This window comes from Poecilia reticulata, chromosome 6, assembly GCF_904066995.2.
Source record: "Poecilia reticulata chromosome 6, P_reticulata-male-v2, whole genome shotgun sequence".
NCBI lineage: Eukaryota > Metazoa > Chordata > Actinopteri > Cyprinodontiformes > Poeciliidae > Poecilia > Poecilia reticulata.
In genome coordinates, this window is record NC_088835.1 from 7277830 (window position 1) to 7303110 (window position 25281).

General features: G+C 40.3%; 2 protein-coding genes across 2 annotated transcripts; one reads left to right on the forward strand and one right to left on the reverse strand.

The window, feature by feature from the left end:
- Positions 1–426: 426 nt before the first annotated feature.
- sv2 (synaptic vesicle glycoprotein 2) lies at positions 427–11174 on the reverse strand. Its single transcript, XM_008411199.3, has 13 exons — positions 11042–11174; positions 9889–9987; positions 8812–8973; positions 7181–7343; positions 6280–6401; positions 5944–6107; positions 5779–5859; positions 5615–5713; positions 5351–5439; positions 4492–4622; positions 3248–3343; positions 2507–2666; positions 427–2407 (listed from the first exon to the last, which is right to left on the reverse strand). Exons 1-13 carry the CDS (start codon positions 11133–11135, stop codon positions 2224–2226), a joined length of 1644 nt encoding a protein of 547 aa, XP_008409421.1. The 5' UTR covers positions 11136–11174; the 3' UTR covers positions 427–2223.
- A 371-nt stretch (positions 11175–11545) lies between these two features.
- Positions 11546–23963, forward strand: snx1a (sorting nexin 1a). Its single transcript, XM_008411200.3, has 15 exons — positions 11546–11680; positions 15835–16618; positions 16717–16856; positions 17002–17077; positions 17161–17204; positions 18310–18451; positions 18755–18833; positions 18948–19023; positions 19182–19295; positions 20053–20146; positions 20233–20438; positions 20517–20660; positions 20815–20895; positions 20979–21050; positions 22096–23963. The coding sequence occupies exons 1-15, from the start codon at positions 11552–11554 to the stop codon at positions 22144–22146; spliced, it is 2232 nt and encodes a 743-aa protein (XP_008409422.2). The 5' UTR covers positions 11546–11551; the 3' UTR covers positions 22147–23963.
- The last annotated feature ends 1318 nt before the right edge of the window (positions 23964–25281 follow it).

Sequence of the window (25281 nt, forward strand, 5' to 3'; positions counted from 1 at the left end):
TGGTCGTTTTTAATGCTGCTGACATAGTGACATAAATCATGTGTGAATTCAGGCAAAGTCGGTAATTTGATCGACACGTCAGGAGGGAGGAGGTATGAGTTGGTTTCTAAGCTCGATATTTCCAACTTTTGTAAATACTATCATATCAGCCCCATACAGGTGTGTTACGTTCACAGACATATTATAGCTCGAACAAGTAGAAGCCATGAATAAAATGACAAAAACAACTTTGAAAAACCATTTCAGTCGCTCTGTTCAATATTCCTGTCCTGTCCCTCACTTCTGACGTCCGTCATGGCGCCTAAAACGATTTAGTGATGTAGCTTTAAAGAATCAATAGTGGGAAAAATAAACAAGTTTACTATTGTTGATGAGAGGTGCTACCGTTGATGTTTTACAAAAAAAAAAAAAGTATCAGACCCAAACTTTCAGTCAATGTACCTTTATTTTTGGAATGCAGCAAGTGATTGTCATAGGAGAACATTGAAAGCTAGCAGAAACGCTGCGTCACAGTGGCAACTGTTGGGACTGACTTCTTCCAGCACATCTAGTTTAATAAGTCAAACAAAATGTTTATCAATTAAATCAGTATTTCAATCATCTCTAATCAAATTATATATAAATCTTTAAAAAAAAACAATTTTGAAGATGAATAACGGCTCTGATATACTATCAAATCTAACTGCTTGACGTTAACTCAATCATCCATTTATATTTAGTGTATTTCTGTTCATTCGATGGCACTATTTTGTTCAACAAAAGACACTTAGTGAATTCAACTGCATAGATATAAATATATATACAAAGATTTATAAAAGAGCACTTTAAAAATCTTCTAAAAGCAACAGGATTGTTTTGATTATTTCAGTGAACATTAATAAGAGGCATCTTGTAAATTAGCACGGGTCTGAAATTTAAAGCAACCAGCTTATGTAACATGTAACCTTCAAGCTCCATGTTATATTTAAAGAACGCTGTAGTAAAACATCAATGTGGAATATTCTCCTAAAAACACAAAAACGACACGTAAACTCATCAAACATTCTTTACAATGTTTGAGTGACAAAAACAAACATATATGTAATCCCTGAATCATTTTCAAAATCTGATGTTTCTATATAAAATTATGCACAAATTTCAGCTTCATTGGGTCACCAACTGGAGACCAGCCAGTTGGCAACTCAAAAATCTGATTTTTATTTCTGATCAGCTAACAGTAACAGCAGCTCTCTCTGGTGTGGAAGTTGTTCCCATGTGAAGAAGAATAAAAGCTATTTTCAGTACCAGTACAATAAATTCAAATAAAGTAGGAATTTGTTTAAAAAGAAATTGGTTTCTTTGGCTCCTCTAGGCTGAGAGAGGGAAGAGAGATAACAGGAAGGCTGAGCGGAGAATACCAACATTATCATCCTGTTGAGTTTTTAATTAGTACAGGGTGATTTTCAGGGCTGTAATATATGAATGTTGTTTGTCCCTGAGGTTTCTTGGTTCTTGTTTTTTTCTCTCTCTGCAGGTGTAGAAGAAGACTTCTAGGGTTTTCTTGTATTCTCTCCATCCTTCTCTCTCTTTCTCCTCTATTCTTAACTTTCTCTTTCCCTTTTCACTCTTTGCCCCCCCCCATTTCCATGTCCTTTGCATTTGAAACGAACTCAAAGCAATTTAGAATCAACTTTTTCATATCTACATCAGTTGGAAAGCCATAAAGCTTCACATGCAAAAGGAAATCTGCTGAGCTTCACCTTGATATTAATAACATTAGCCTCGTCGTATATTGCGTTTCTCAATTTGTAGCGTTTTAAACTGTTTTAGCAATTGAAGCGTGACTATTCTTTTACAATTATCATTTTTATGACCTAGTTTGAGTTGTGAGGAAGCTCTTTTCTGATTTTTGGGTCCTAGCACCAACATTGGGTAATAATTTCTGTAGGAACAATGATGTCGCCTCTGCTTTAAGTGCACACAATTGATGGCCTGTCATGTCAGGAAAATATATTTTTCAGTAGCGTTCTTATATTTTCTTTTGCTAAAATTGTTAAAAAAAAATTTTTTTTAAAGGCAATCAGATTTGCTTCCCCAAAACACAAGATCTGATATCAGCAGTCTGAATTTAAAAGGCAAAGAGAATTGTCTGAAGGCAACAGAAACACCAGATTCGTTTGGGTCTGGAGAACTTTAAGAGCTTTAAGAACTTCGTTTGGGTTTCTAAAAAACCAAAGTCAGCGATCAGGTGAGCTCTGTCTGCCTGGTCTGTGGGAGCAGAAGAGCCACCAGACCTCCTGTGAGCAGCAGGGCCGACACCAGCAGGATGGGAACGGTGCAGCTGGAGTCCACCAGCTTCCCAAAGACCACGTTACCCATGATGGCCGCCACTCGGCCCACTCCGGTGAAAAAACCCAGGGCTGAGGATCTGGGGAGGGAGGAGGAGGAAGAGGAGCAGTGTTGGCTGAAACCACATGAAAAACATCCGCTGCAATCTGTGCAGTCTGACGTTTCTGAGCCGGGTTACCGTAGCTGGGTCGGGTAGAGCTCGGTTCCCACCACGTCTAGAGCGTTCCAGGCGATCACAGAGACCCCACTGAAGACGCAGGACAGACCCAGACTCTGGGCTTTGGTCTGGACCACGTAGATGAGGAAGACGCTCAAGCTGGACATGATCAGGCTGCAGGCTGAGCGGCGGACCAAACAGGGACAAGTTAGGCTTCACCAACTCAAAATGAAGACTTTTTGAGATCAGTACAGCCTGTATCACGATGGAAATGTGCTAAAGAAAGGAAAGCTATTGAGGAAGAAAAGGTTGTTGCTCTTAGATTAATGCTAGTAGCGATAGCAGCAACGACTGTTTTCTGTGCCGAACTATCATTTGACGTTGTACGAATTGTCAAGGCAACTGGCAACAAATTTACACTTAGCTATGATAGCTGCAAAAAAGCCAGCAAGCTATCAAGGGTATTTTAGCAGCTAGTTAGCGGTAGCCTAAATCACATGATCATAAAATATACAAGATTAAATAACCCTGCCACAACAACATTTAAAACCTTTGAGTAATGTATTTAAAGAACTTAATTTTAGACACACGAAATTAGTGCTTTTTAAGGATGTGCAGACATCCCGTTGCTAGGATGTCAGATGCTACAGAGCGAGGTGACTGAGCAAAAAGCAAAGCAAGCAGTTTAAGAGAAAACTGTTAAAGCGGGCTGACAGGATTTCCTTATAAAGAGGCAAGCAGTCTGATAAAAACCAAACTCACACAGCAGAATCTTTCCGCCGGTGCTGTCCATGATGAGGATGGTGAAGATGTTGCCTGGCAGGTTCGATGCAGCGATGATGAAGCCCTCCATGTAGACTGTGAGGAAAAGAAAGCGCGCGTGAGAAGATCAGAAAGGAAAGAGGAGAATCCAACTTCCTGGGATTTTATCTGCAAAACAGCAACTATTACATCTGCTTTTTAAAACCATGTTTATGCTAAATTCTTTCTCTCAGCTTTCTCCAGCTGCCTAAGGCGACTTTACAGTTTTAAAGTTAAACTTTACTGATTTACAGAGATCAACACAAATACGTCTAACGGCCTGTTTATGCTCTGCCTGTTGAGTTTGGTCATTCCTAACAAACGCTCCAGACAGACCTTTTTTTCTTGTGTGTTTTTTTTTTTTTTTTTAGAATTGTTGCATGATTGTTTATAAATCTGGAGTAGTTGAAATTAAGAACAAACAAAAAGGAAAAAAGGACACAAAAAACAATCCCAACTCATTCTCAGTAATTCAAAACCTGAAAGAAACCCAGGCGCGGAGCTAAAGGGGAGGCTGGGGGGGTGGCTGCCCCCGGGCCGGAAGGGGGCCCGGGTCTGGAGGTGCCAGGGAGGGAGGAATGGTTTCAAGACGCTCTAATGTTTGATTTTAGACGGAGAAAGTGCGCCCTCGCCTGTTCAGAAAGATATATGTAAGTTACTGTCCCAACCTGCACCCCTCCCCCCGCTCAACAGTTTCCAGCAGCGCAGGCGATATACGTGAGGGGCCCGGTCATAGGCCCCGCCCCCCGGCCCGACGCCGACTTGTTCCGCTAGTGAAGAAACCTAAATGGAGTTATTAGTTGTCCATAGAATAAACATTGGAGACAAACAGCTCAACGGACAAAAATTGGGTTTTTCTGCCTAATTAAGGAGCAACGTTTCTAAAATTTCTAAATCTGTTCTTTTTCCACACATCAGCAAACAAGACTTCTTAGATAACCAGAGTTTTGGGAAATATTCCCCTCTGTCTCCATTTCATCTAGCAGAGCAAAAAAAAAAAAGAAGAAAAAAATAATAATAACTTGGTCTGACCGAACATCTCTCTGCAGACCCCACACATGCTGGACACAAAGCATTTAGACTTTTACCTTCAAGTTGCCATTTTTTATTCTACAAAAACCAGCGTGGTCTGCTACTCTGCTGTAAAGCAAAATAAGCAGATTTGAGTCTCCAGGTAAAGTCAAATTCCTGCTTTAACAGCCCACCTGCTGTCTTGACAGGGTAACAGCTTTGGTTGTTGAGTGCAGACGGCACAGAGACGTTGGCGCAGGGAGAGCCGCCGCTGCTCTCAACTCGAGCAAAAAGCTCTGGGAACCACATCCACAGCCCATAGTACCTACATAAAACAAGACATGGTGGAAGTGAGGTAAGTAAAACAGCCTGGAGTCAGCCATTGTTAATAATCACGCTTTGGTGTGATCAACGTAGCATCTTTTAGCTTAGCCTTGGCCGTTATCTGGCTGCAGAAGATTAAAAAAAACAACTTTCAGGCTTTATCTCTTATTTTGATTTGGTTTGTAGTAATGCAGTGCCCAGCTGCAGATTCAGAGAATCAACAGAGAATGTTGTTCCCATGTGTGTTTTAGTCACACTGGAGATGCATAAAAACCCCATGAAGGGAGCCCCGGACAGAGCTGGGCTTTCAAACCCTGAAACTCAAAATTTAAGACTTTTAAAGACCATTGTACAGGTCTTAAATTTAAGACCTGTATTGTGACAGAAATGTACAAAAGGAAATCACATATTAAATTTACACTCACCCATAAAAGACACAAAAAAAGCTGATTAGCAACAGCGTATTAGTAGCTAATTAGCAGTAGCCTCAACCACCTTGAGTCACAAAATGAGCGACTCAAACTTTTGCCTGACAGAAAAGTCTCTACACAGAATATACAATAATTAATTTTGCCACTACAAAATTTAAGACTTGTAATAGATGTATTTAAGGCCAACTTACATTTTTAAACAAATTTAATACATTTTAAGGCCTTAATTTTACATACATGAATCTGAGACCTCTTCAGGATGCGCAGATACCCTGGCAGAGAGAAGACCTGAACTCACCCAAACGAGATGCAGTAGAAGATGATGAGCAGGACAATGCTGCGGGCTTTGACAGAGCCGCTGAACATCTGTTTAATGGGAAGCAAGCCCTGCGAGTTTGATGTATATAATAAAATTAGTAACAGACAAAGTGAACAAAATATTATAGATAATCCATGTGTCACAAATTAGGACTTCATTGTAAAGATGGTAAATAAAAATTTTTAAACAAATTAATATTTTTTCGAGCCCCTTTTATTCTGATGCCCTGTAATTAAACATTACCTGTTTTAAAACACTCATGAGATGTTTTCTTTTTGTATCGCCAGATCCGATCTCTTTGATTTCCCCTCCTGGCTTGGAGTTTGTACGCAAAGCAAATTCCTTCAAAAAGAGAGAGAAAGTTAGCTTGCAGAGATAAGCTAAGCTACAAAGCTAGTGCTGCGTACCGGAAAGGCCTTTTCTGTTCCCTTCATGTTCATCTCAAACATCAACCTGAAGACCCGGATTGCCTCTTCTGCCCGACCCGCCTGGAAAACAAACCCAGGAATGAGAGTCAAAGGCCTCTTCTGAAGGAAAAGCGTCGGCGAACGTTTGTCTGCCCTCCCGGTTACCTCCATGAGGAACTTTGGGCTCTCGGGCATGAGCAGCTTAAAGAGGATGGCGGAGGAGGTGCTGGGAACTGAGCACAGCACCACAAACAGCCTCCAGCTCTGGAAGTCTAACGTTCCCAGAGAGAAACGGGCCCAGGTTCTGGGAATCACCAACCAGGCCAGACCTAAAAACAAAATACCTCACTCTCATTCCACTATATGTCCATTAAATTACTTTTTTAGCCCTTTCAGATAGAAAGCAGCCATCTTTAATACTTTTATAGTTTTTTTTTTTCCTGTTGAATCCATTTTTTTTTTATATTGTTTTTTCGCCCTGGTCCAGTTTGGTGTTCCCACCTGCAGCAAGGATGTTTCCTGCCATCCAGAAGGTGGCCAGAGCGCTGATCATGGCCCCTCTCCTCAGCCGGGGCATGAACTCTGAGAAGTAGGAAAAGATGACAGGGATGGATCCACCCACCCTACAGAGCAAAACATAAGACAATACAAATAAAAATTTTAAAAAATTAGTCTAACGATGGACGCACAGGTAAATATGGAGCTTTAAACATTTTCTGCGGTTTTACTTTTCCAAGAAAATGTCCAAGTATATCTGACTGGGGAAAACAATTTGAAAATGGTGGAATTGCACTCCAGAACAGCAGGGGGCACTATTTTATGTTAGCCGTTATTTCACGTTTTTGTCTTTTGACATCTACATTATATTAGCTTAATAAACAAATGTTTAGTGGATCAATCTTATTTGATGCCAGTCTGATCTGAATCAGTAAGGATTTAAAAATGATTAAAAATGACAACCATGAGACCAAGGCTAGCGTAAGTATTGGGCCCCCTGCTGTTCTGGAGTGCCATTGTGTTATTTCCAAATATTGGTATGACGCCTGGCTCGACCCCTTTCTGTTCCCTGCAGCCAGATCTGGTCTGTCTCAAAATTTCTTCATAAAGTCCAAGAGATGCAACAAGACATAGCACAAATCCAAAGTTTTCCAATCAGTGAACATGTCACAGGTCACCACTCTTCGGTGTGGCAGTTGTTACTGAGAGAGAGAGAAGACCCAAAGGGTGCTATTTTTTATATCAGCGAGGTGCTTAAAAGAAGGCCAAAGGAAGCAAGAATGAAGCTTCTTAAACATTTTTAATTATTGTCTTAAAAAATGGATTTGCTTAAAACGTTTTAGGCATTTGAACTGTGTCGAACAGACCAAACGTTGTTCAAATGTCAAATGTATCCAGTGCTCACCCGATGCCACTGATGAACCGCAGCAGGAGGAAGAGCCAGAACCACGGAGCCACACTGGCCAGCCCTCCGAACAGCCCGTTTACGGTCAGCGACACCACCAACACCTTACGGCGCCCCCTCTGGTCAGCCAGGTATCCCCACATGTAGCCGCCAACCATCATTCCTACGAACATAAAAACATTACATTGGTACAGTTAAAAATCAACTACTGATCCATGGTTGCTGCCAATTTCAAACTTCATTTCCTTTTTTTTATTTTAAGCAAAATTTTATTTACTTGAACATTTAAAAGAAACTGGTCGCTCCTCTTCTTTTTTCATGACTGTTTTCAGACGAATCTAATAAGACACGGTGGAAAACTTCTATGCTATTATGTTGATAGCAGAGCTAGTTTTTCATTTAGCACTTTTGCTAACTTTGAAAACATTTAGCACACTTAGCTTCCGCTAAATAGTTTTTTCCGTTTAAATTCTAAAGTGCTAATTTACTTGGCTGTTTAACAAATTTTCAGATGAATAAAGTTTGACATCTCCGTTTAGGTTTTGGTTATTGACTGAAGTGGGTGAAGACAGCAGATAAAATTTGAATTGAAGTAAACATGTTAGCATTAGCTTCTGCTAAATACAGCGTTGGTGTCGTGCTTTAGTGTTTGTGATTAGTGCTTTAAGGTTAGCACAACTGACTCATAAGTTAGCAGTGACCAACAGTGGATATGGTATATTTCCCTGAAACAAAACAAGTAACTAATGAGTAAAATATGAGTTACAGTAAGTCATGTTACTGTAACTCTCAGAAGCAATGTTGCTAAAAACCACAGAAGTAACTCCAGACACAATTACATAAAATCTGTTGATCCATGCTCAAACGTTCACTCCTGCCTGAAGAAAACCAAAGATTTCTTAAATTTAGATTTGAGACTTTCTGCTTTCTGTGAGCTACTTTTGAAGGTTTTGAAATCAAGCTGATGGTTTTTCTCAGACATTGTAGCTGTGAGGACGTTTTATCGACTCAAAATGTTCTTTGAATCTTGTACGAGGAACACGCTTTCTGCTCCATAATTGAATGCCCTACACAATCCATCTATGATAAATTTTCAGATCATCCTGCAGCAGAAAGTTAATTATTGTCCTTTTCTCTTTTATTGTATTTTAACACTTAGATAAGGGCTGGACTTTATTAAATTTAACAGTGAATATGATGTAACTGTTGATCTGTGTGCAAGTTTATTAAAGATTCATTTGTTGTGTTGGAAGAGGGGATATTTTTTGCGGTACTTTTTTTTTTTTTACTGATTTTTCAATAAAAGTGCAAAATGTAGTTTCGTTTCCTCGGGAAAATGGGAATGTGGTACAAAACTTAAACAAATGTAAAACATTCCTACTGCAGGCAGCAGCTTGGAAGTTAATGAAGAACAACGTTCAAACAAGAACAGAGTTTTGCAACATCTGTTGCACAATTCAAACAATAAATGAGATAACAGTGAAAAAGCCCCTGCTGAGATCAGAAACGATCTTCGGTCTGTTTGTTCAGTGAGTTCTTCATACGGCGCTCATCAAAACAAAGCAGTGCCTGAAGCAACCGTTCGGACTGTTAAACAATCAGGCGATTGTTGGATTTATTCGATGCTTCACCGAGGAAAATGCTGGCGGTGAGCAGGCCCATGTCCGAGGAGCTCAGCAGCAGATCACAGCGCGCCGTCGGCAGCAGGAAAGACACGCAGAGGATCTCCACGGCGTCACTGGCGTTGGCCCAGCCGCACACGGCCAGCAGGAGCCAGTGGAACAAACCAAAACCTGAGAACAAAACCAGAGCAAACAGGGAACAAGCACAGAGACATTAACCAATAAAGCCTCATCCAGCAGCCATAAAAGTCTTTACTGTTTCAAGATGCACACAGTCAGCAAACATGTCTGTGTTACACAAATAAGGGATCAGATCCAAGCGCAAGCGCTTACTCAAATTTAACAAACGCCTCTCACGTCCAATAATACACTAGATGTATAGAGTTACATTAATGCAGCGTTTATTTTGACTCTATATGACATTTCACAAAATGTTTTGGTGTTTGCTTATTATGAACACAGATATATGTAAATGGTTCTTTTCTCTCTTTCTGCAGGTGTAGAGGCAGATTTCTAGAGTGTGTGTGTATATATATATATATATATATATATATATATATATATATATAGCTCTATAGCGAGACCACTGAAAATGATCCGTATCTTTATTTTTTACTTTTTATAGGTATATGTTTGAGAAAAATTAACATTATTTTTTTTATACTATGAACTACTGACAACATCTCTCCGAACTTCCAAGCAAAACTTTTGTATTTATTTGCAGAAAATGAGAAATGGTCAAAATAACGACAAAGATGCAGTGCTTTCAGACCGCAAATAATGAAAAGAAAACAAGTTTATATTCATTTAGAAACGACACTACTAATGTTTTAACTCAGGAAGAGTCCAGAAATTAATATTTGGTGGAAGAACCAAGAGGTTTTCAATGGGGTTCGGTGCAGTGGGCTCTTCCTTTTTTCCCCAGAGCTGGACATATGAAAAATAAAGCCAGTGAAGCAATGTAGTGAAAGCTATAATGCTCCACTTGTAAAAGTAAATTTGTTGTGATTCTTCTTGGCACTCAGACAAGACAACAGTTCTGAGTGTCGCAGCGACAGGATGAGTAGAGAGAGAAAGAAAAATTACCTGCTTCTTCGACCGCCTCCTCATAAGTGAGTCTTTTTGTTGCGCTCCCTCCAGATTCGTCTGAGATGGCTGAGGACCTTCTGTCGAAAATCACCTCACCTGTAAATCAGCAAAACATCAATTTTTCCTACTTTTTCATTGATGTGTGGAAAATAGAACCTACAAATGATCAGACTAAAGGATATAACTGACTGTTTAGATTTTTATTTTCAGGTAAGGATGTCAAAGTGTTAATTTCACACACATTTACAAGAAAGAAAAACCTTTTTTTTTATTCCTCTTTTGTTATACATTTATATTTAAAATGTCTTAATTGAGAGCAAATGAAGATGATTCTGAAAATAAACAAACTGTGAAATAATTCAGTTTGTATTATTTTTTGCAAGATTTGTCCACTAATGGAGAACAAAACAAAAAGAAATTTAATGAAATGCATTTTTTTATAATATAAAAAAACTCGACAAGCAAAAAAAAAAAAAAAAGTATGCTATACACCTTTCCTGTGCATTTATTATCAAGCATACAATAAACATGTGTGAAATATAAACCTGTGCCAAAACAGGCACAATATCAATCCTAAAATCACTGGTAAGGGAATCACAATTAGATATTGTCGGCCTCAAAAAGAAAAAAAGAAATTAATATCAGATCATAGTGGTCTGCATTTAAAATTTCTGATATAAGCACTCTGCCCCAGCAGTACTTGTATCCTGCACACAGACTCATTGGTTAGTAATAAATGGGTCAGTTGTTTCCTGTTTGGTTAATATCACATGATCAAGCTTTTGCTAACTATTCCAAATTATGTAATAAAAGTATATGATTCTTGCTGATACAGCATCGGGTCAATATCTGTATCGTCCAACACTCAGCCAAGCTACAATATTACCTTGGTATCAAGTTGTATCGAACATGTATTTTGATTATCAACAGCTCGTATATAAAAACATGAACTTAAAAGTTATCAACAAGTTCCTCCAATCCACTGGTCACCTCTTACAGAACTTTCTAGAACCTCATTCATTAGACATTGTTTAAGAATAGCAATGGAGACTAATATGTGTTTGTTTGTTTCTATAAAGATGTGATTGTCCCTCTTCTCCTCCCCTTGTTAAAGTTTGATGAAGTGATGGAGCCTCTGGTTGGCTTTTACCTTCATCAGAGTCCAGCTCGGTTGGATCCAGCTGATTTTTGTTGAGAAGCGGCCTTCGCGCCTCCTTATCTGCACCATTATTGGTACGGGACATTCTGCCCTCCGACAGCCTGTGGTCTCCGTGGCAACGTGGGTGGATTAATTAACTTTAGCTGCAGCTGTGTGTGGGTCTCATGACACCTGAGCCTAGCGACTTGGCTAACGCTGAAGCTAACCTGCCCGAGCAGAAGAAGAAGAAGGAGGAGGAGGAGGACCAGGAAGTAAAAGGCAGCGGGGGTTTACACGTCCTGAGCGCCGCGTCTCTGCTCCTCCTGCTCGGTGTAGCTAAGCGACAGACAGCGGGGTGAAGTAGAAGCACAGCCGGGGAGTGTGACGGTGCTGTGGCCTCGGTGTTAGCGGCTAACTCTCGGGCGACACGCAAACAAATAAGCGCTTCGTGGACGCAGAGGAGGTAGCGTTACCTCCACTTCGGGTTTAAAAAAAGGGAAAAAAGAGAGACAGCGAGCGAAGATGGCGACCAGCTCAGAGCGCAGTCCTCCTCCGTTCCCGGATTCCGAGGACCAAGATGCTCTGGACTCCGAGGAAGTCAGAGGCCGAGACAGCGACGAGGACGACGGGGAAGAACTTTTCTTGAGCGCGGTATGTTTCCTTGGAGCTGACGCTCGTTGCGATAAGGCTAGCTGATATCAACAGGGAGGTAACCAGGGGGAGCTAACGGGGAGGTTTTCAGGAGAAGTTTTAGTCGACGCTGACCAACATTTATCTACTCAGTCCTTCTGGAAACATTAAAGTTAACACGCATCACTCTCTGCTGATATTAAACTCGTAGCTGTCACGGTAATTTCATTTTTATGCTCGGTGCAGAAGCTCAGCCTTCAGACAGCTTGTAGTTGCATGAAGTTAAAAAGGGCTACTTCTTCCTAAAAGTTACATATCATCCGTGATTTGAACAGCGTGCTAACTCACGCTAAATTTCCTGTGTGGTTTGATATGTGGCTTTTTTAAGTTGAAGGTATTCACAGCTACTTCCACTATCCAAAGTGAACTTGGGAGTAAACTTGACTTTCGGGTGTGCGGTTTTACCCATGCGTGGGTGAAGTTAGCAGTCTGAACAGACTGTGCTTCTCTGTCTGATGTTTTTCAGAGACTTTTATTTGCATATTTGTAGATTAAATTCAGTGTGCAGGGTAGAATTGTAAAACTGGCTCACACTTCCTCCTGTCATGTGAGGACTATCGCGGTCACATGGTCAGAACCCGGATGTTTTCAGTCAAAGTTCAGAGGAGAAACTGGAAAGTTGCTGCCAGTGACTTTTTTCCCCTCTCTCTCTTTTTCCTTTCTCTCCCCTCCCAGAGTTTGACTCATCGTTGCAGGGAGGACATCAGTCAGCATTTTTGGATGTTTCAGTTAGCAGAAATCCTGTTTGTACACGGAGACAATCTATCCTAGGCAGGCATTAGATGGAAACATCCGTGTGGTTGAACGATTTAATCAGCGTTGCTTAAGAGGAGAATTATTTGCAACTACACCCAGTTTTCCAGGAGCACTGACGGCGGTTTCTTTCTTGTTTTTATTATTATTATTTTCTGTTAGCAGCTTCCCAAACTGTCTGACATTTCGCTAAAAACCGAACATCGACTGCACGTGTTTATAGTTTAATAAAAGTAGTGGGGGGACTCGATTAAAAGTTTTAATCGAGTTAATTGCAGAGTCTAATTAATCGCATTTTAATCAAAAACCTTGTATTGACAGAAATAAACTTTCAATTCAAAAACCCGTTTTGCTGCCTAATTACAGAATAAGTAAACACGTGAGCTCAACAACAAAAATATTTGTTTTTACAAGGTTTCTCCCACAAAACTTGCTAAGCCCGGTGGTTGGGGCGTTCATCCAGCGGCCCATTGTGTTTTTGAGTAAAAATATTTTTTAAAGTTGACAGAAAATGTGAAAATATCACTTGATAATTATGTTATTGGAAGATTAATATCTGAACACCAATTATAAAGTCAATTATAAATTAAAAACTTAAATCAATAAGTACCTCTGATCATTTATGGAGTATCTTTAGAAATGCGGACTTTATTTGCGTTGGGGACGTCTCTCCTTGTCCAACACTTCAGCATTGAGATGTTATTTTAGGCTAGAATGGCTTCACTGATAGGCTAACTCCTTTTAGCACAACTTGAACACTACAGTAGTCTTTTCCAAAGTCCCATAAGAGAGTTTTTGAAGCTGAAATTAATCTCCAGTGGGTCAAGAGAAGTGCATTTGTTGTCCATTGCTGGTTTTTGCGAATGTTGTTTGTACGTCAGATTTACTGGCATACCAGAAACGCGTGAATACAAAGGTTCTGCCCAGAACTTTTGTATATAAAATATTTTAAAAAGTTAACATTCACAAAGTTGCTCTGTAGTTTTGTGATAGTTTCTCAACCCAACCTCTTAATATCCATTAGGTTAAAAACTTAAAACAGAGTGGTTTAATGGTCTATTTTACTGTAGTCACAAACATTTGTATGTTTTATTGGGATGAGTCATTACATCATAGAACCAACTTTCACTGCGATTCCAGCTGCCTTTTTATGGTACGCCCCTACCAGCTTTACACAGACTGTGAAACCTTTTTGCAAATTTTTCTTTGCAAAGCATCTCAGGCTGAGAAGGGATAAATATCAGTTTACAAGCATTGCTACAGCTTCCAATGTAGATTTACTGTCTGAACTTTGACTGAAAAAATGTGTCATGCGATTGTGTTCAGACACTTTTATGCTGATGCTGCTAAATTAAATCCAGTAAAACCAACGGCCTTCAAAAGTCACCAAATTCATCATTGGAGTCCAGCACATCCTCATTATGAACACGCCTGATCTGTAGAGACACAACAGTTCAGACATGAAGTTGTGGAGTAATTTAAAGCAGGATAGTTTATGAAATATTATCTCAACTTCAAATCTGAAGTGAAGCCTTTTAAGCTAGGTTTTCTCCTAGTTTTTTTGTTTTCTGTGAAAAGATTGAAATTGGGTCGTTCAGACTTCCAAGAAAAAATCAGGTATAGGCAAACAAAATCTGATTTGTGTCGCATTTGTCCACTCCAAGAACCTGGCTTTAGCGTAGCATTACTTCAACATAAATGTATGCAAGTAAAAGTAAAAGCATCCGTCCAAGAAATCTCTCACATAAGACTAAAACGGTATTTGGTTAAAAAGAGAAGTGTACTGAAGATAATGTGAAAATAACACCTGATTTAACATTTAAATCTGATGTAACCAGACGGGCAAAAATTTAAAGTTATGTAATCAACTTCTTAAAATACAGTCCTAGGTCATTTTTTGCCAAAAGTGAGATTTGACTTGGGCCAAATTTCACTTGCGATGTGTGAATGTAGCTATTTTAAAGTAAAAAAAATAAATAACTTCTAAAAATCTAAATCTGATTTTTTTTTTTTTTCCCAGCATAAAACATACGAAACCATTACTTCCAGTAGGTAACGTATATGTGTGAGAACAGGGTAAAGTAGACCCAGTAACAATATCTACTGTTTACTGTAGCTTCACTTGGCCTCCAAATGCTTCAGCAAATGGAAAGTAATATTAGAGCAACACACCTTGTGCGAAAACAAGACGTTCATATAAACTGTGTGTGTGTGTCATTTTTGCTGAAATGAAGCTCATTCTTTTGTCAGTGAAGTTACTCACAGTATTGAAAGAAGCCAGAGCTTTAAGTCAAGGGACTCCATTTGCAGGTTATGTAGATTTAGTGTCCCAGTAATGATGAAAATGTGCATATTGCACTTTAAAAGCTGAAAGTTCAATGCATAATTTTTCCTTTCCACAATTATGCTCCACTTTGTGCTGTTCTGTCACATTAAAAATACATACTTATGCAGTGAATAAATGATTAAAGCATGAAGGGTGGAATGTGCTGAATATTGCTTTTTTTCATTCTAAATTGATTTTTAGAGGAAATTATGATAATGATAATGCCTTGGACTGGGTCATATGGCTTTAAAAAAATCATATTTTTTCAGACTAGATTTGATTTCTGATTAAAATTTTTTTCTTCTCTTAAAATAAATTGCAAATGACAGCAAATATTTTCAAAAAGTGGCTTTTATTTCAATCATCTCTTCTGGGAGTTGTACAACCCAGCATCAAGGCTACGAGAAATTTTGTTCATATTAGCAAAATAAAGAGACAATTTTACCAGAAGTCTTAAAATTACCACACAAAAAAGGTCATTTTTAATGGAAAAAAAAGATTTGATAATCATGAGGATGTGATGTGACCAGCACAGTCAGTTTTTCTTCGTAATTGAAACAATCGTGAATATTGTGTCCAAGTCCTGCTACTGATGATAATTTGTTGCTGATGTGTGGAAAGATTGTGTTGTATCTTTCCACTCAGCTGATGTAGCCGTAGTGTTGCGGCTACATCAGTGTTAGCCATAAAACTGATCTATACCATCACAGCATGCTCGGGATATATTTTTTTAAATGTCTTTTTTTATTATCTTTTTGTGCAGGAGTTCAGGTAGTATTATAACTCTGTTGTCATAACTAAATAATAAAAAATCAACCATCTTAATGCTTCACAGTAGAGTTGATCTGGATTCAACATCCAAATAAATAGAAGCCGTAAAACACACACTTAAAACAAGATGGCGGCCCTCGTCATGCCGGCGTCACTCTGACGTATGGAAATTCAACGACTGGTGGAAAAAAAAATCCAGACTTTCCAAAACTGATGACTTTATAAACTTGATTAATGGATAACAATGCCTCTCCTTTGTCTCCAGACCAATACGCCCATGGCCAAAAAGGAGAGCCCATCAGCACCTGCCGGACCGCTCGTTGACCTCCTGAGTGACCCTTTGATTGAGCCCCTCAGCAGCTCGACGAACAAACCCTCCTCTGAGCTTTTCGAGAACCTGACAAACGACACAGCCGTCACAGCGGGGAAGCCTTCGGACAAGGCCCCGGATGAGTTTGTTGACATTCTGGGAAGTGAAGCTGCAGCACAAAGAGAGGAAGTGGATGTTACAGTGGAAGCAGCGGCGGCGGATAAGGGTGAAACAAGCCGTGGCGCAACAGATTTACTCGCCGATGAAAAATCAAGAAGTGCCGCTGAACAGGAAGCGACTTCTGCCGCTCCAGTCATGGACCTCGGCGGCTCGCAGCAGCCACCTGCCAGTGCAAAGGTCACCGACCCTCTGGAAGACCTCCTGAGCGATCCGTCGGCCACTGCCGCCTCCAACGCCCACAAACCCGGCGGCGCTGTGGTCGACCTCTTCGATGACGAGGGAAGCGACATTTTCACCGGAGCTCCATCTAGCAAACCCACCAAGCAGCCTCAGAAGAGCCTCTTTGGCGAAGCGGACGAGGACCTGTTCGGTGAGCCGCTGGGCGCCGTCTCAAAGAAAGCCGCCGGTAAGGAGCAGAAGGAGAAATCCGCCCCGGCTTCAGCGGGAGAACATGCTCACATCTTCACTGAGGAGGCGGTTGGCACGGTGCCAAACGCCAGACCGTTTAGCTCCAAAACCAACGGAATACCTCCCGAAGAGGACTCTGATATATTTTCAGGTGGGCAGACTGTTAATTTTTTTTATTTTTCCCGGTAAATGCGTAGAGCTCAAACTTCAGCCTCTTTTTTTCGTCTGCTTTCTCTCTTCGTCTGACAGAAGCAACAGTGGAGCTTTCCCTGGACAGTCCGAGGAGCGAGAGAAGGAAAGAGGCGACGACCAAACCGCCTGCTTCTGCCTCCACCTCCGTCTCAGCCGCTACCAGCCTCGCCAAGCCACAGTCGGCCGCCGTGGAAGAGGTACACAAACCTTTATTTACTTACATAAAGTCCTACAAATCTTCCAAATGGACGACAAATCCATTTGGACTCTCTTCTTGGCTCCTCCTGTTGGAGGAAGAAGCAGCTGGGACAAGGTTTCACTCTTGTCTATAATTTGTTTCAGCTGGAAGAAGAGGAGGAAGAGGAACTTGAAGATAAGTTTGACATCTATGTCTCTGTTAAAGACCCTGAGAAAATAGGTGAGGAGCATTTGTTTCTTTCAACAAAGCTTGACAAATCCTCTGATTTAGCAGACAGTTTGATTTTTCTTGTTTTCTTCTAGGGGACGGCATGAACGCCTACATGGCTTATAAAGTATCAACACAGGTATGAAATGAGCTGTGGTGGACACCACTAGCTAACAAGCTAGCTGCGCTAACCCTAAAGCGATAATCATTAGTATTAGTTCTGCTAATGCTAAAGCGCTACAGCAATATGGTATTTATCCATCCATCCATTTTCTTTACACCCTTGTCCCTTAGTGGGGTTGAGAGGGCTGCTGGTGCCTCTCCAGCTCACGTTCCGGGCGAGAGGCGGGGTTCACCCTGGACAGGTCGCCAGTCTGTCGCAGGGCAACACAGAGACACACAGGACAAACAACCATGCACACACACACTCACACTCACACCTAGGGGCAATTTGGAGAGGCCAATTAACCTGACAGTCGTGTTTTTGGACTGTGGGAGGAAACGGGAGTACCTGGAGAAAACCCACGCATTCATAGAGAGAACATGCAAACTCCATGCACAAAGACCGGGGCCAGGAATCAAATTTAGTGAAAGCTAAACCACGTTGTCAATGAGACAATATATTACGTTGCCCTCTTCTGGTTCAAATTTGTTATTGCACATCCATCTCAACAGTTAGAAAGTGATGCATACAGTTGTTGAGCTTTGCTAACTCTTGTTAATTTTGCCTAATTCACCACAGCAGGGTTTTGGTCAGAAAGCACATCAGGAGATTTTATACTGTTTAACTGTTGCATTCTGGATAGAGATTAAACATTTTGTGAGAGGAAACGGCTTCTGCATAGACAGTGCTCACCCACTTCAAAATAAGAGAGTGAATATAAACATATAACTACTTGAACAATTCTTAAGAGTCGATAATTAATGTTGAACTTTATTCAGCTGAAACTTAAGTAAATTAGTGCTTTAGAAATTATGTGGAAAAATTCATTTGGGGTAAGATGAGTACTCTAAATGTTTTCAAAGTTGGCTAAAATGCTAACTCAAAACATTAGCTCTGCCGATTAGCGCAAGTGTGGTCGTCAGTGAAAACATGAACCAAAAGCCTGTGGATTTGACATTAAATTTTCTTTTTAAATCTAAGGAGATTATGATAGTACAATAGAGGAAAACCCTTGAAAAACTGTTATAGAAACACAGATTTCTACATTGATGTATTTTTTGTTTTGTTTTTCTTTCTCCAGACCTCTCTGCCGATGTTCCGCAGCAAAACGTTTACTGTGAGGCGACGCTTCAGCGACTTCCTTGGCCTCTACGAGAAGCTCTCCGAAAAACACGGGCCGAATGGATTGATCGTTCCTCCGCCGCCAGAAAAAAACCTCCTAGGTAGCGTTAACTTTATCGATATTGATCTGTGTTCAGATCTACGGTTCAGAGATGATTTGATTGGCATTTGATGCGACTGACCAGCAGCGTAGTGCGTACTTGTGAAGTGAGCACAAATCGATACGATCACAATTTTACAAAAACACCAATTACAATGAAAATGGGATCCGTTTTTGCATTCAGTTGCAAATGTGTAGAATGGATTAAAAATGTTCTGGTTTTCAGCTGGGTTTGGTCACACCGACATGTCGTGGCTGTAACAGTGGGACGGATGTAGGTGTGAATACTTGTTTTCTGGTGCAGGAATGACAAAGATGAAGGTGGGAAAGGAAGATTCGTCATCAGCAGACTTTCTTGAGAGGAGAAGAGGAGCTTTGGAAAGGTATGACGGTCTGACTGCATGGACGGATGATAATATTTAATATTTTATCAGGAGTTTTTATTTTTATTCTTTTTGAATTTGCAAAGCAGAAAGTTGAGTTTTCTGTTTCCACAGGTATCTCCAGAGAGTAGTAACTCACCCAATGCTGCTGCAGGATCCTGATGTCAGAGAGTTTCTGGAGAAAGAGGAAGTAAGCAGCATCTTTAGGTTTTTTTTTCCAGTCTGGTTCTTCTTTTTTTTTGGTTAATATTGAAAGATCAGGACAGAGATTTGTTTTCCTCCCTTTTAGCTCAGAATATTCTCTTTATCCGTCTCGGGTTTTGATAAAGTTATGACTTGTTTTCTCAGCTGCCCAGAGCCGTCAGCACCCAGGCGCTGAGCGGCGCCGGCTTCCTTAAGATGCTCACCAAGGCAACAGACGCCGTCAGTAAAATGACCATCAAGATGAACGAGTCGGATGTGGTGAGTTCGAGTCGCAAACGTTCACTTCTGATTCGGACCCGTTTTGTTTTCCTCTCCTTCTTTAATGCTGTAGAGTGAGCAAATCCCATCAGGTTCACTTTAAGGTACAAACTGAGGAGTCATGAACAAAATGAAGAGCCAACAGTTGTTAAATAGTTTGATATTCATGTTTTAAACTCAAATGCTTTAGCAGGTAAAGATAAAACTTTTTATTTTTTCTTCTCAATATTTGAACATGATGCGCTCTAAAGACAGGACGCGTTTTCTTTGCCAACCTGAAAACTGCTTCCTACTAGCCAATACTAATCTTCAGCTACGGCCAATAAGCTGTTTTTAAAGGTGAGAGTGTGTATCTATCAAACACCACATGGTGACATTTATGTTTCGGGAATGGAAACGAGATGGAAATGAACATCAGACGTTAATATTGGCCTGGTTTCACTTACTGGACTGATACCGATATTTTTAAAGTGATACCGATGTTTATGCTGACATATTGAGTTATAAGATCTTATATAAAAGTTTATGATCAAGAATAATGAGTCTTTAGTCAGAGGATTCTTCAGGTTTGCTGTAATACAGACTGCTACAGGAGATCCTTCCTGCTTACAACCATCCCTACCTACAGTAACTCTTTGAAGAATCCTGAATTAATGTGATTCACAGCAACATTTAAAATCCCTTAGGGATCAATAAAGTATTTTTTAATTGGGAAAAGTGTTAAAACCCTTTGGTGTATGTATTTTTTTCCCTGCAGTGGTTTGAGGAGAAGCTGCAGGAGGTTGAGTCTGCAGATCAGCAGTTCAGGAAGCTCCACGCTCTGGTTGAGTCGCTCGTTGTTCACAGAAAAGGTAAAGTTTTATTTTGTTGTTGTTTTTCAAGTCTCTCTGATTCCAGAGCGTAACCGTAACTCGGTCGTGTGGTTTCCCGCCTCCAGAGCTGTCCCTGAACACGGCGAGCTTCGCCAAGAGCGCGGCCATGCTGGGTAGCGCCGAGGACAACACGGCGCTGTCCCGCGCTCTGTCACAGCTGGCCGAGGTGGAGGACAAGATGGAGCAGCTCCACCAGGACCAGGCTGCCAACGACACCTTCAGCTTCGCCGAGATGATCGCGGACTTCATCCGCCTGCTGGGAGCGGTCAGGGTACGCCAGGAAACCCGTCACGGTACGAAACGCTGCTGAGAGGTGACTGTGACTCTGACGGCATCTGCCGCCTCGCAGGGCACGTTCGACCAGAGGATGAAGGCGTGGCAGCGCTGGCAGGATGCGCAGGCCATGCTGCAGAAGAAGAGGGAGATGGAGGCCAAGCTGCTGTGGGCCAACAAGCCGGACAAGCTGCAGCTGGCCAAGGAGGAGATCGCCGAGGTAACGCCCACTGGACCCCAACACTAAAAAATGTTCCAGAAATTAAATCTAATTAAGATGGATTTGTCACCCAGCCCTACATCCTGTTGTTATCCTTTTGGATTTGTTGAGTATTGCTGTGTATCAGACTCCATTCGTCGTCGTTTTTCCTCAGTGGGAGGCCAAAGTGACTCAGTACGAGAGAGACTTTGAGAGAGTTTCTGCAACTGTGCGCAAGGAAGTTGTCCGCTTCGAGGTCTGACTCGTCTCTTTCCAAACTCTCCGACTCGATCAGTTAAACACGAATAATCTTTTTTTTTTTTTTTTAATCACTAACAGAAAGAAAAGACCAAGAATTTCAAGAGACAGATAATCGTGTACCTGGAATCCCTGCTTCAGTCCCAGCAGCAGGTGAGTCTGTCGCTCATCACCGCCATGATTTCTGAATTCAGTTTGGACTCAAGAATTAATTTAATTAAGAATAGTTTAAATGCATAATTTTTTTTTCTTCTAATGAAAAAAAGGGGGCAAAATTACACCTATAGCTTAAAATGCATTTGTAAACTACTGCTAATATTTGTCCTTTCAACCTAAACTACTCCATTTTTGTAGCCAATTTGAACACACTTCCAATTTGGATCTTTCATAGTGAGAAGAGAAAATGACAATAAATTCACACCAGTTTATACGTTTAAAGGCTTAGTAAAGCATCTCAAATTAAGGCCTTAAAATGTCTTTAAAAAGTTATGTCTTTATTGCAGACACTTAGGAAGGCCCGTTTAAAAATAAGTTTGCTTTAAATTACCTAAACACGTCTTAAATCTACTTGTGGCAGGACTATTTATTGATGTCTTTTTTTGTGACGGGTCTTCCGTCAGGCAAAAGTTTGAGTTGTTTCCAGATATCTTTAGGCTACCGCTAACTAGCTGCTATTAGCTAACTATTAGCCAGCTTGCTTTTTTGGCGTCTATCATGGGTCCAATTTATCGCCTGTTAGTTGGACAACATTAATTTTCACCACCAGCTTACTTCTGTTGCTAACAGAAGCTGTTAGCTTACTTCTTACTACACGCCTACATGATTCTAGGTGTGTACTGTGGAAAATAAAATGAAATTTTGAGCTTGGCACTAATCACCTTTAAGGTTGTAAGAAGCCATTTCTTAAAGCCACAAGCAGACGACAGAAGTTTCTGCTTTGCTTGATTGTCGTACAGCCGGATCTCCCAACTAGTCCCTATATTTATAGTTATTTGGTCTGAAATTTCATTCAAGGTGGCCTTAAAAAGTCTTAAATTTGACTTGTTGAAACCTGCAGGTGCCCTGACACAATCATCATATCAACATGGGGAAATAATTATTAAAATCCCAAAAATGGTTTATGAATGGGCGTATGACTGACTCTAATGGTTTGCACCATTAAAACGCACCTACTGATGCGTGTGTTTGTTTTTTCCAGCTGATCAAGTACTGGGAGGCGTTCCTGCCCGAAGCGAAAGCCATCGCCTAACGGCCGGCCCTCTGACCGACAAACAGGCTGCCTTCTTTATACACTTTACCTCCTTTTGCCTTTAAAGCAAGAAAACAAATGTGTGTTGAAAAGGGAGATACAATCAACATGTTTTTTTTTTTTTTAATACAATCATCCTTAACATAGTTCTGTATTCTATTGTATTAATAACTGTATATTTTCATTTATCCTTCCACTATTTTCTTACTAGAGCAAAGAGTATAAAGAGGAAAAGTTTAGCCCGGTGATTTGTCAGTAGCGCCCTCTGCGGGTGATGAGGAGCTCCTTCCAGTCTGAACCTGAAGGTGGCAAAGAGTCTCACTCTGCTTCTCGCTTGTAATAATGACTCAAAGAAAAAAAGAAAAAAAAGGGATTAAATAACTTTTCTGAGCACTTCTAGCCGCTGGATTAACTTCCTCGAGTTCTAGCCAGTTTATTTTTCTTCACAGGTTGAAGTAGTGGGGAGGGGAATGAAATGGGTTACACGTCATGTTTGTAGGTTCGATGTTTTCCGGTGGGATTTAAGTCATGCAAAACCATGTGTCTGTGCCTTTTTACTTGGAAATGATGCTAGTTTGAGAGAATTTTGTACACGGATGTGAGCCGAGCAGAGGCTTTGCTGCACTTAGTTAAAAAAAGAGAGAGACTGTCCTGATGTGTTTTCCTGAATGGAAACTTGCAGAGTACATGTGGAACAGGTGAGCTTGTCTGGGCCTGTTTCTCACGTCAGAGTTCATGATCGACTCTTTTACCAAACAGCCAGTCAGATGTGTCAACTAAATGCTGCCAGGACTTTTTTTTTATTTATTTTTTATCTTGAGTTTTTTGGGGGGTTTTCTGCTGATGGTGAAACATCTTGACTTGGTTCTGCTTCTTGCTCGTTCTTTCACACCAAATGGGCCGCTCCCACCTGTCACTGTCATCAAACTGTAGTTTCTCTGATGGAAACATGATCAAGTTGCATCTAAAGTTAGTTTTTTTTCCCACACACACACACATTTTTTACTTTAAATTCAGTCATGTGCTGCTTCAGGTTAAATTAACACTTGGTCATATTAGCAGAAGTAATTTTTCCAGAAGTTTGAGTCGCGTCTGTTTGCATCATCAGAGCATTGATGGAAAGTTTGTTTTTTTTTTCTGTCTTTTTGTGGCAAACTCATAGAAAAGCAGGGCTTGAACCAAAGAAGAATGTTGAGTATTTTTTCTGAATGAATCACGAGTTATTTAGCATTACCGTGGAAAAAGAACAGGCGATCAATATGGGTAAATTATTCAACAAGAATGAAGGAGTGAAAAATCAAGAATGTCTTAAAGCGTACATCTGAAGCATTACCTGGACCGTGTCACTGCCGTACTGAGGCAAATCTTCCACTTGGTTCCTGCTCTAACGTCTCGGTTCTTCACAGGAAAAACTAAACTTCACCGTTTTCGCATGGAAGATCCTGAGATTTCTTTGATTTATTTTTTTCTTCTTCTTTAGACCCATAACAGTTTTTTTTGTTTGTTTTGGGTTTTTTTTTTTAAACATGTTTTCTACAAAACATTACTAAAATTGCCTGTATGGCCTCTGTCACTATTGTAATGTTGGGACATGCACTGTGTCATAGATTCCTTAAGAAAAACAAATCAATAAAAGTTGCACTGTTTACTCTTGAAGATTTCATAAAGAGGCTTGCTGTTTTGACTGTTTATCCCCCCTCTCCCCGTTGTTGTTTTGCATAAACCAGTTTTTACTTTAATGTTAAAGGATATTTTTGGTATTTTCTGTCAAAAGCTACATTTTCAGTTTGTCAAAGCAATAAAAGGAGTTAAAACTTTTTAGAGGTACTGTACATCTTAAAAATGAAATGCCAGCTATGAATGGAAAGTATTCTGAACATCTGTTCTGATGCAGAGCACTAAAAAAAAAAAAGATTTGAATTAAAAAGAAAAAAGTTAGGACGCTAAGCACACGTCTCTGAGGAAGCCCAGGTGTTAAATTGTTCAGGCTCAAATAATCTTGATGCATAGAGCTACTAGTTATTGTGTTAGAGAGGCAGAACATGTATAGTTAATCCCTGTAATCTGAAAGGGGAAAAAGGTTAGCATAGCATTTTAATCTTGCATAACTTTAGTGCTATAAGGCTACAAAAACACTGCCAGGACATTTTATTTCATGACAGAATCAACTGAAAGCAATAAAAATGCTTTTACATGTGTAAAAGCATTTTCATGAACAAGAAATTTATTTTTAAACAATGCTAAAAAAATCCCTCTGTGCTGAAAAAGACGGTTTTTGGCGGTTCTAAGAACCGCTGCTGTGTCATGTCTACGTCGTGACGCAGAAGCCTTCAATTTTACTGACATCTTTGGGTTAAAGTTGGTTGCAGTTTTATAATCTCACTAAAAGTTTGTTGCAGCTCACCTCATGTTTGTTCTCCTTATATGGTCATTTTGGATCCTCATCCAGTGTTGTCTGCCTTCAGGTATCTGCTGACTGTAGATTCCGTATTTGCAATTTTGTATCGTGATTTTATGTCGTTTCTTGACGTAGGAACTACAGCCCACATCTGAGTTTTTAATTTTAGGTTTCATTTCAGCCATGCCCCAGGATAGGTCGAGTGAACCCGCGTCACCTGCGCGCGGTCCCTCAAGGGTAAAGAGCGGTACAGTGGAGCACACGCTTCATACGCCGTCCACTAGGGGGCATACTGACACCGCGTGCGCTTTTAGGGTTTTATTTATTCCGTGGTTTTAGGAGGGCTATTATTATGACTAATAATTAGCTTTCTTTTTTAATGTAATCCTTACCATTTTCGAGCGTATGAAACGTGCCGCAATTTTTATATTCCAGGGAAACAGGAAGTCATGAATTACTCACCCGAGGACCTAGCCTCCTAAAACTGACTGCTGGTTATTATACCCTGAAGTTGTTTTTTGTTTGCGCTACTTTTTGAATGAATTATTAAAATCTAAGTCTTTTTAATAGGGGTGCTGTTAAATATTCAGATTTTCTTATGAAGAGCTAATAATTGGTAAACACCAAATACAGATGAAACCAGATATTCACAAACACTATAAAAATAAACTTTTAAAAATCCCACTGACAAATCAGAATAAAAATTTCCCCACTTTATGTTTTTGAAGACGTTTGAA

Excerpts from the sequence above, each read along its gene's own strand:
- snx1a (XM_008411200.3), top strand. The coding sequence starts at position 11,552 with ATGGCGACCAGCTCAGAGCGCAGTCCTCCTCCGTTCCCGGATTCCGAG. Across the intron at positions 19,296-20,052 it reads AGATGAACGAGTCGGATGTG|TGGTTTGAGGAGAAGCTGCA; the intron begins GTGAGTTCGAGT and ends TTTTCCCTGCAG. Across the intron at positions 20,661-20,814 it reads CCAAGGAGGAGATCGCCGAG|TGGGAGGCCAAAGTGACTCA; the intron begins GTAACGCCCACT and ends GTTTTTCCTCAG.
- sv2 (XM_008411199.3), bottom strand. The coding sequence starts at position 11,135 with ATGTCCCGTACCAATAATGGTGCAGATAAGGAGGCGCGAAGGCCGCTT. Across the intron at positions 6,402-7,180 it reads CGGTTCATCAGTGGCATCGG|GGTGGGTGGATCCATCCCTG; the intron begins GTGAGCACTGGA and ends TTTGCTCTGTAG. Across the intron at positions 4,623-5,350 it reads TTCTACTGCATCTCGTTTGG|GTACTATGGGCTGTGGATGT; the intron begins GTGAGTTCAGGT and ends TGTTTTATGTAG.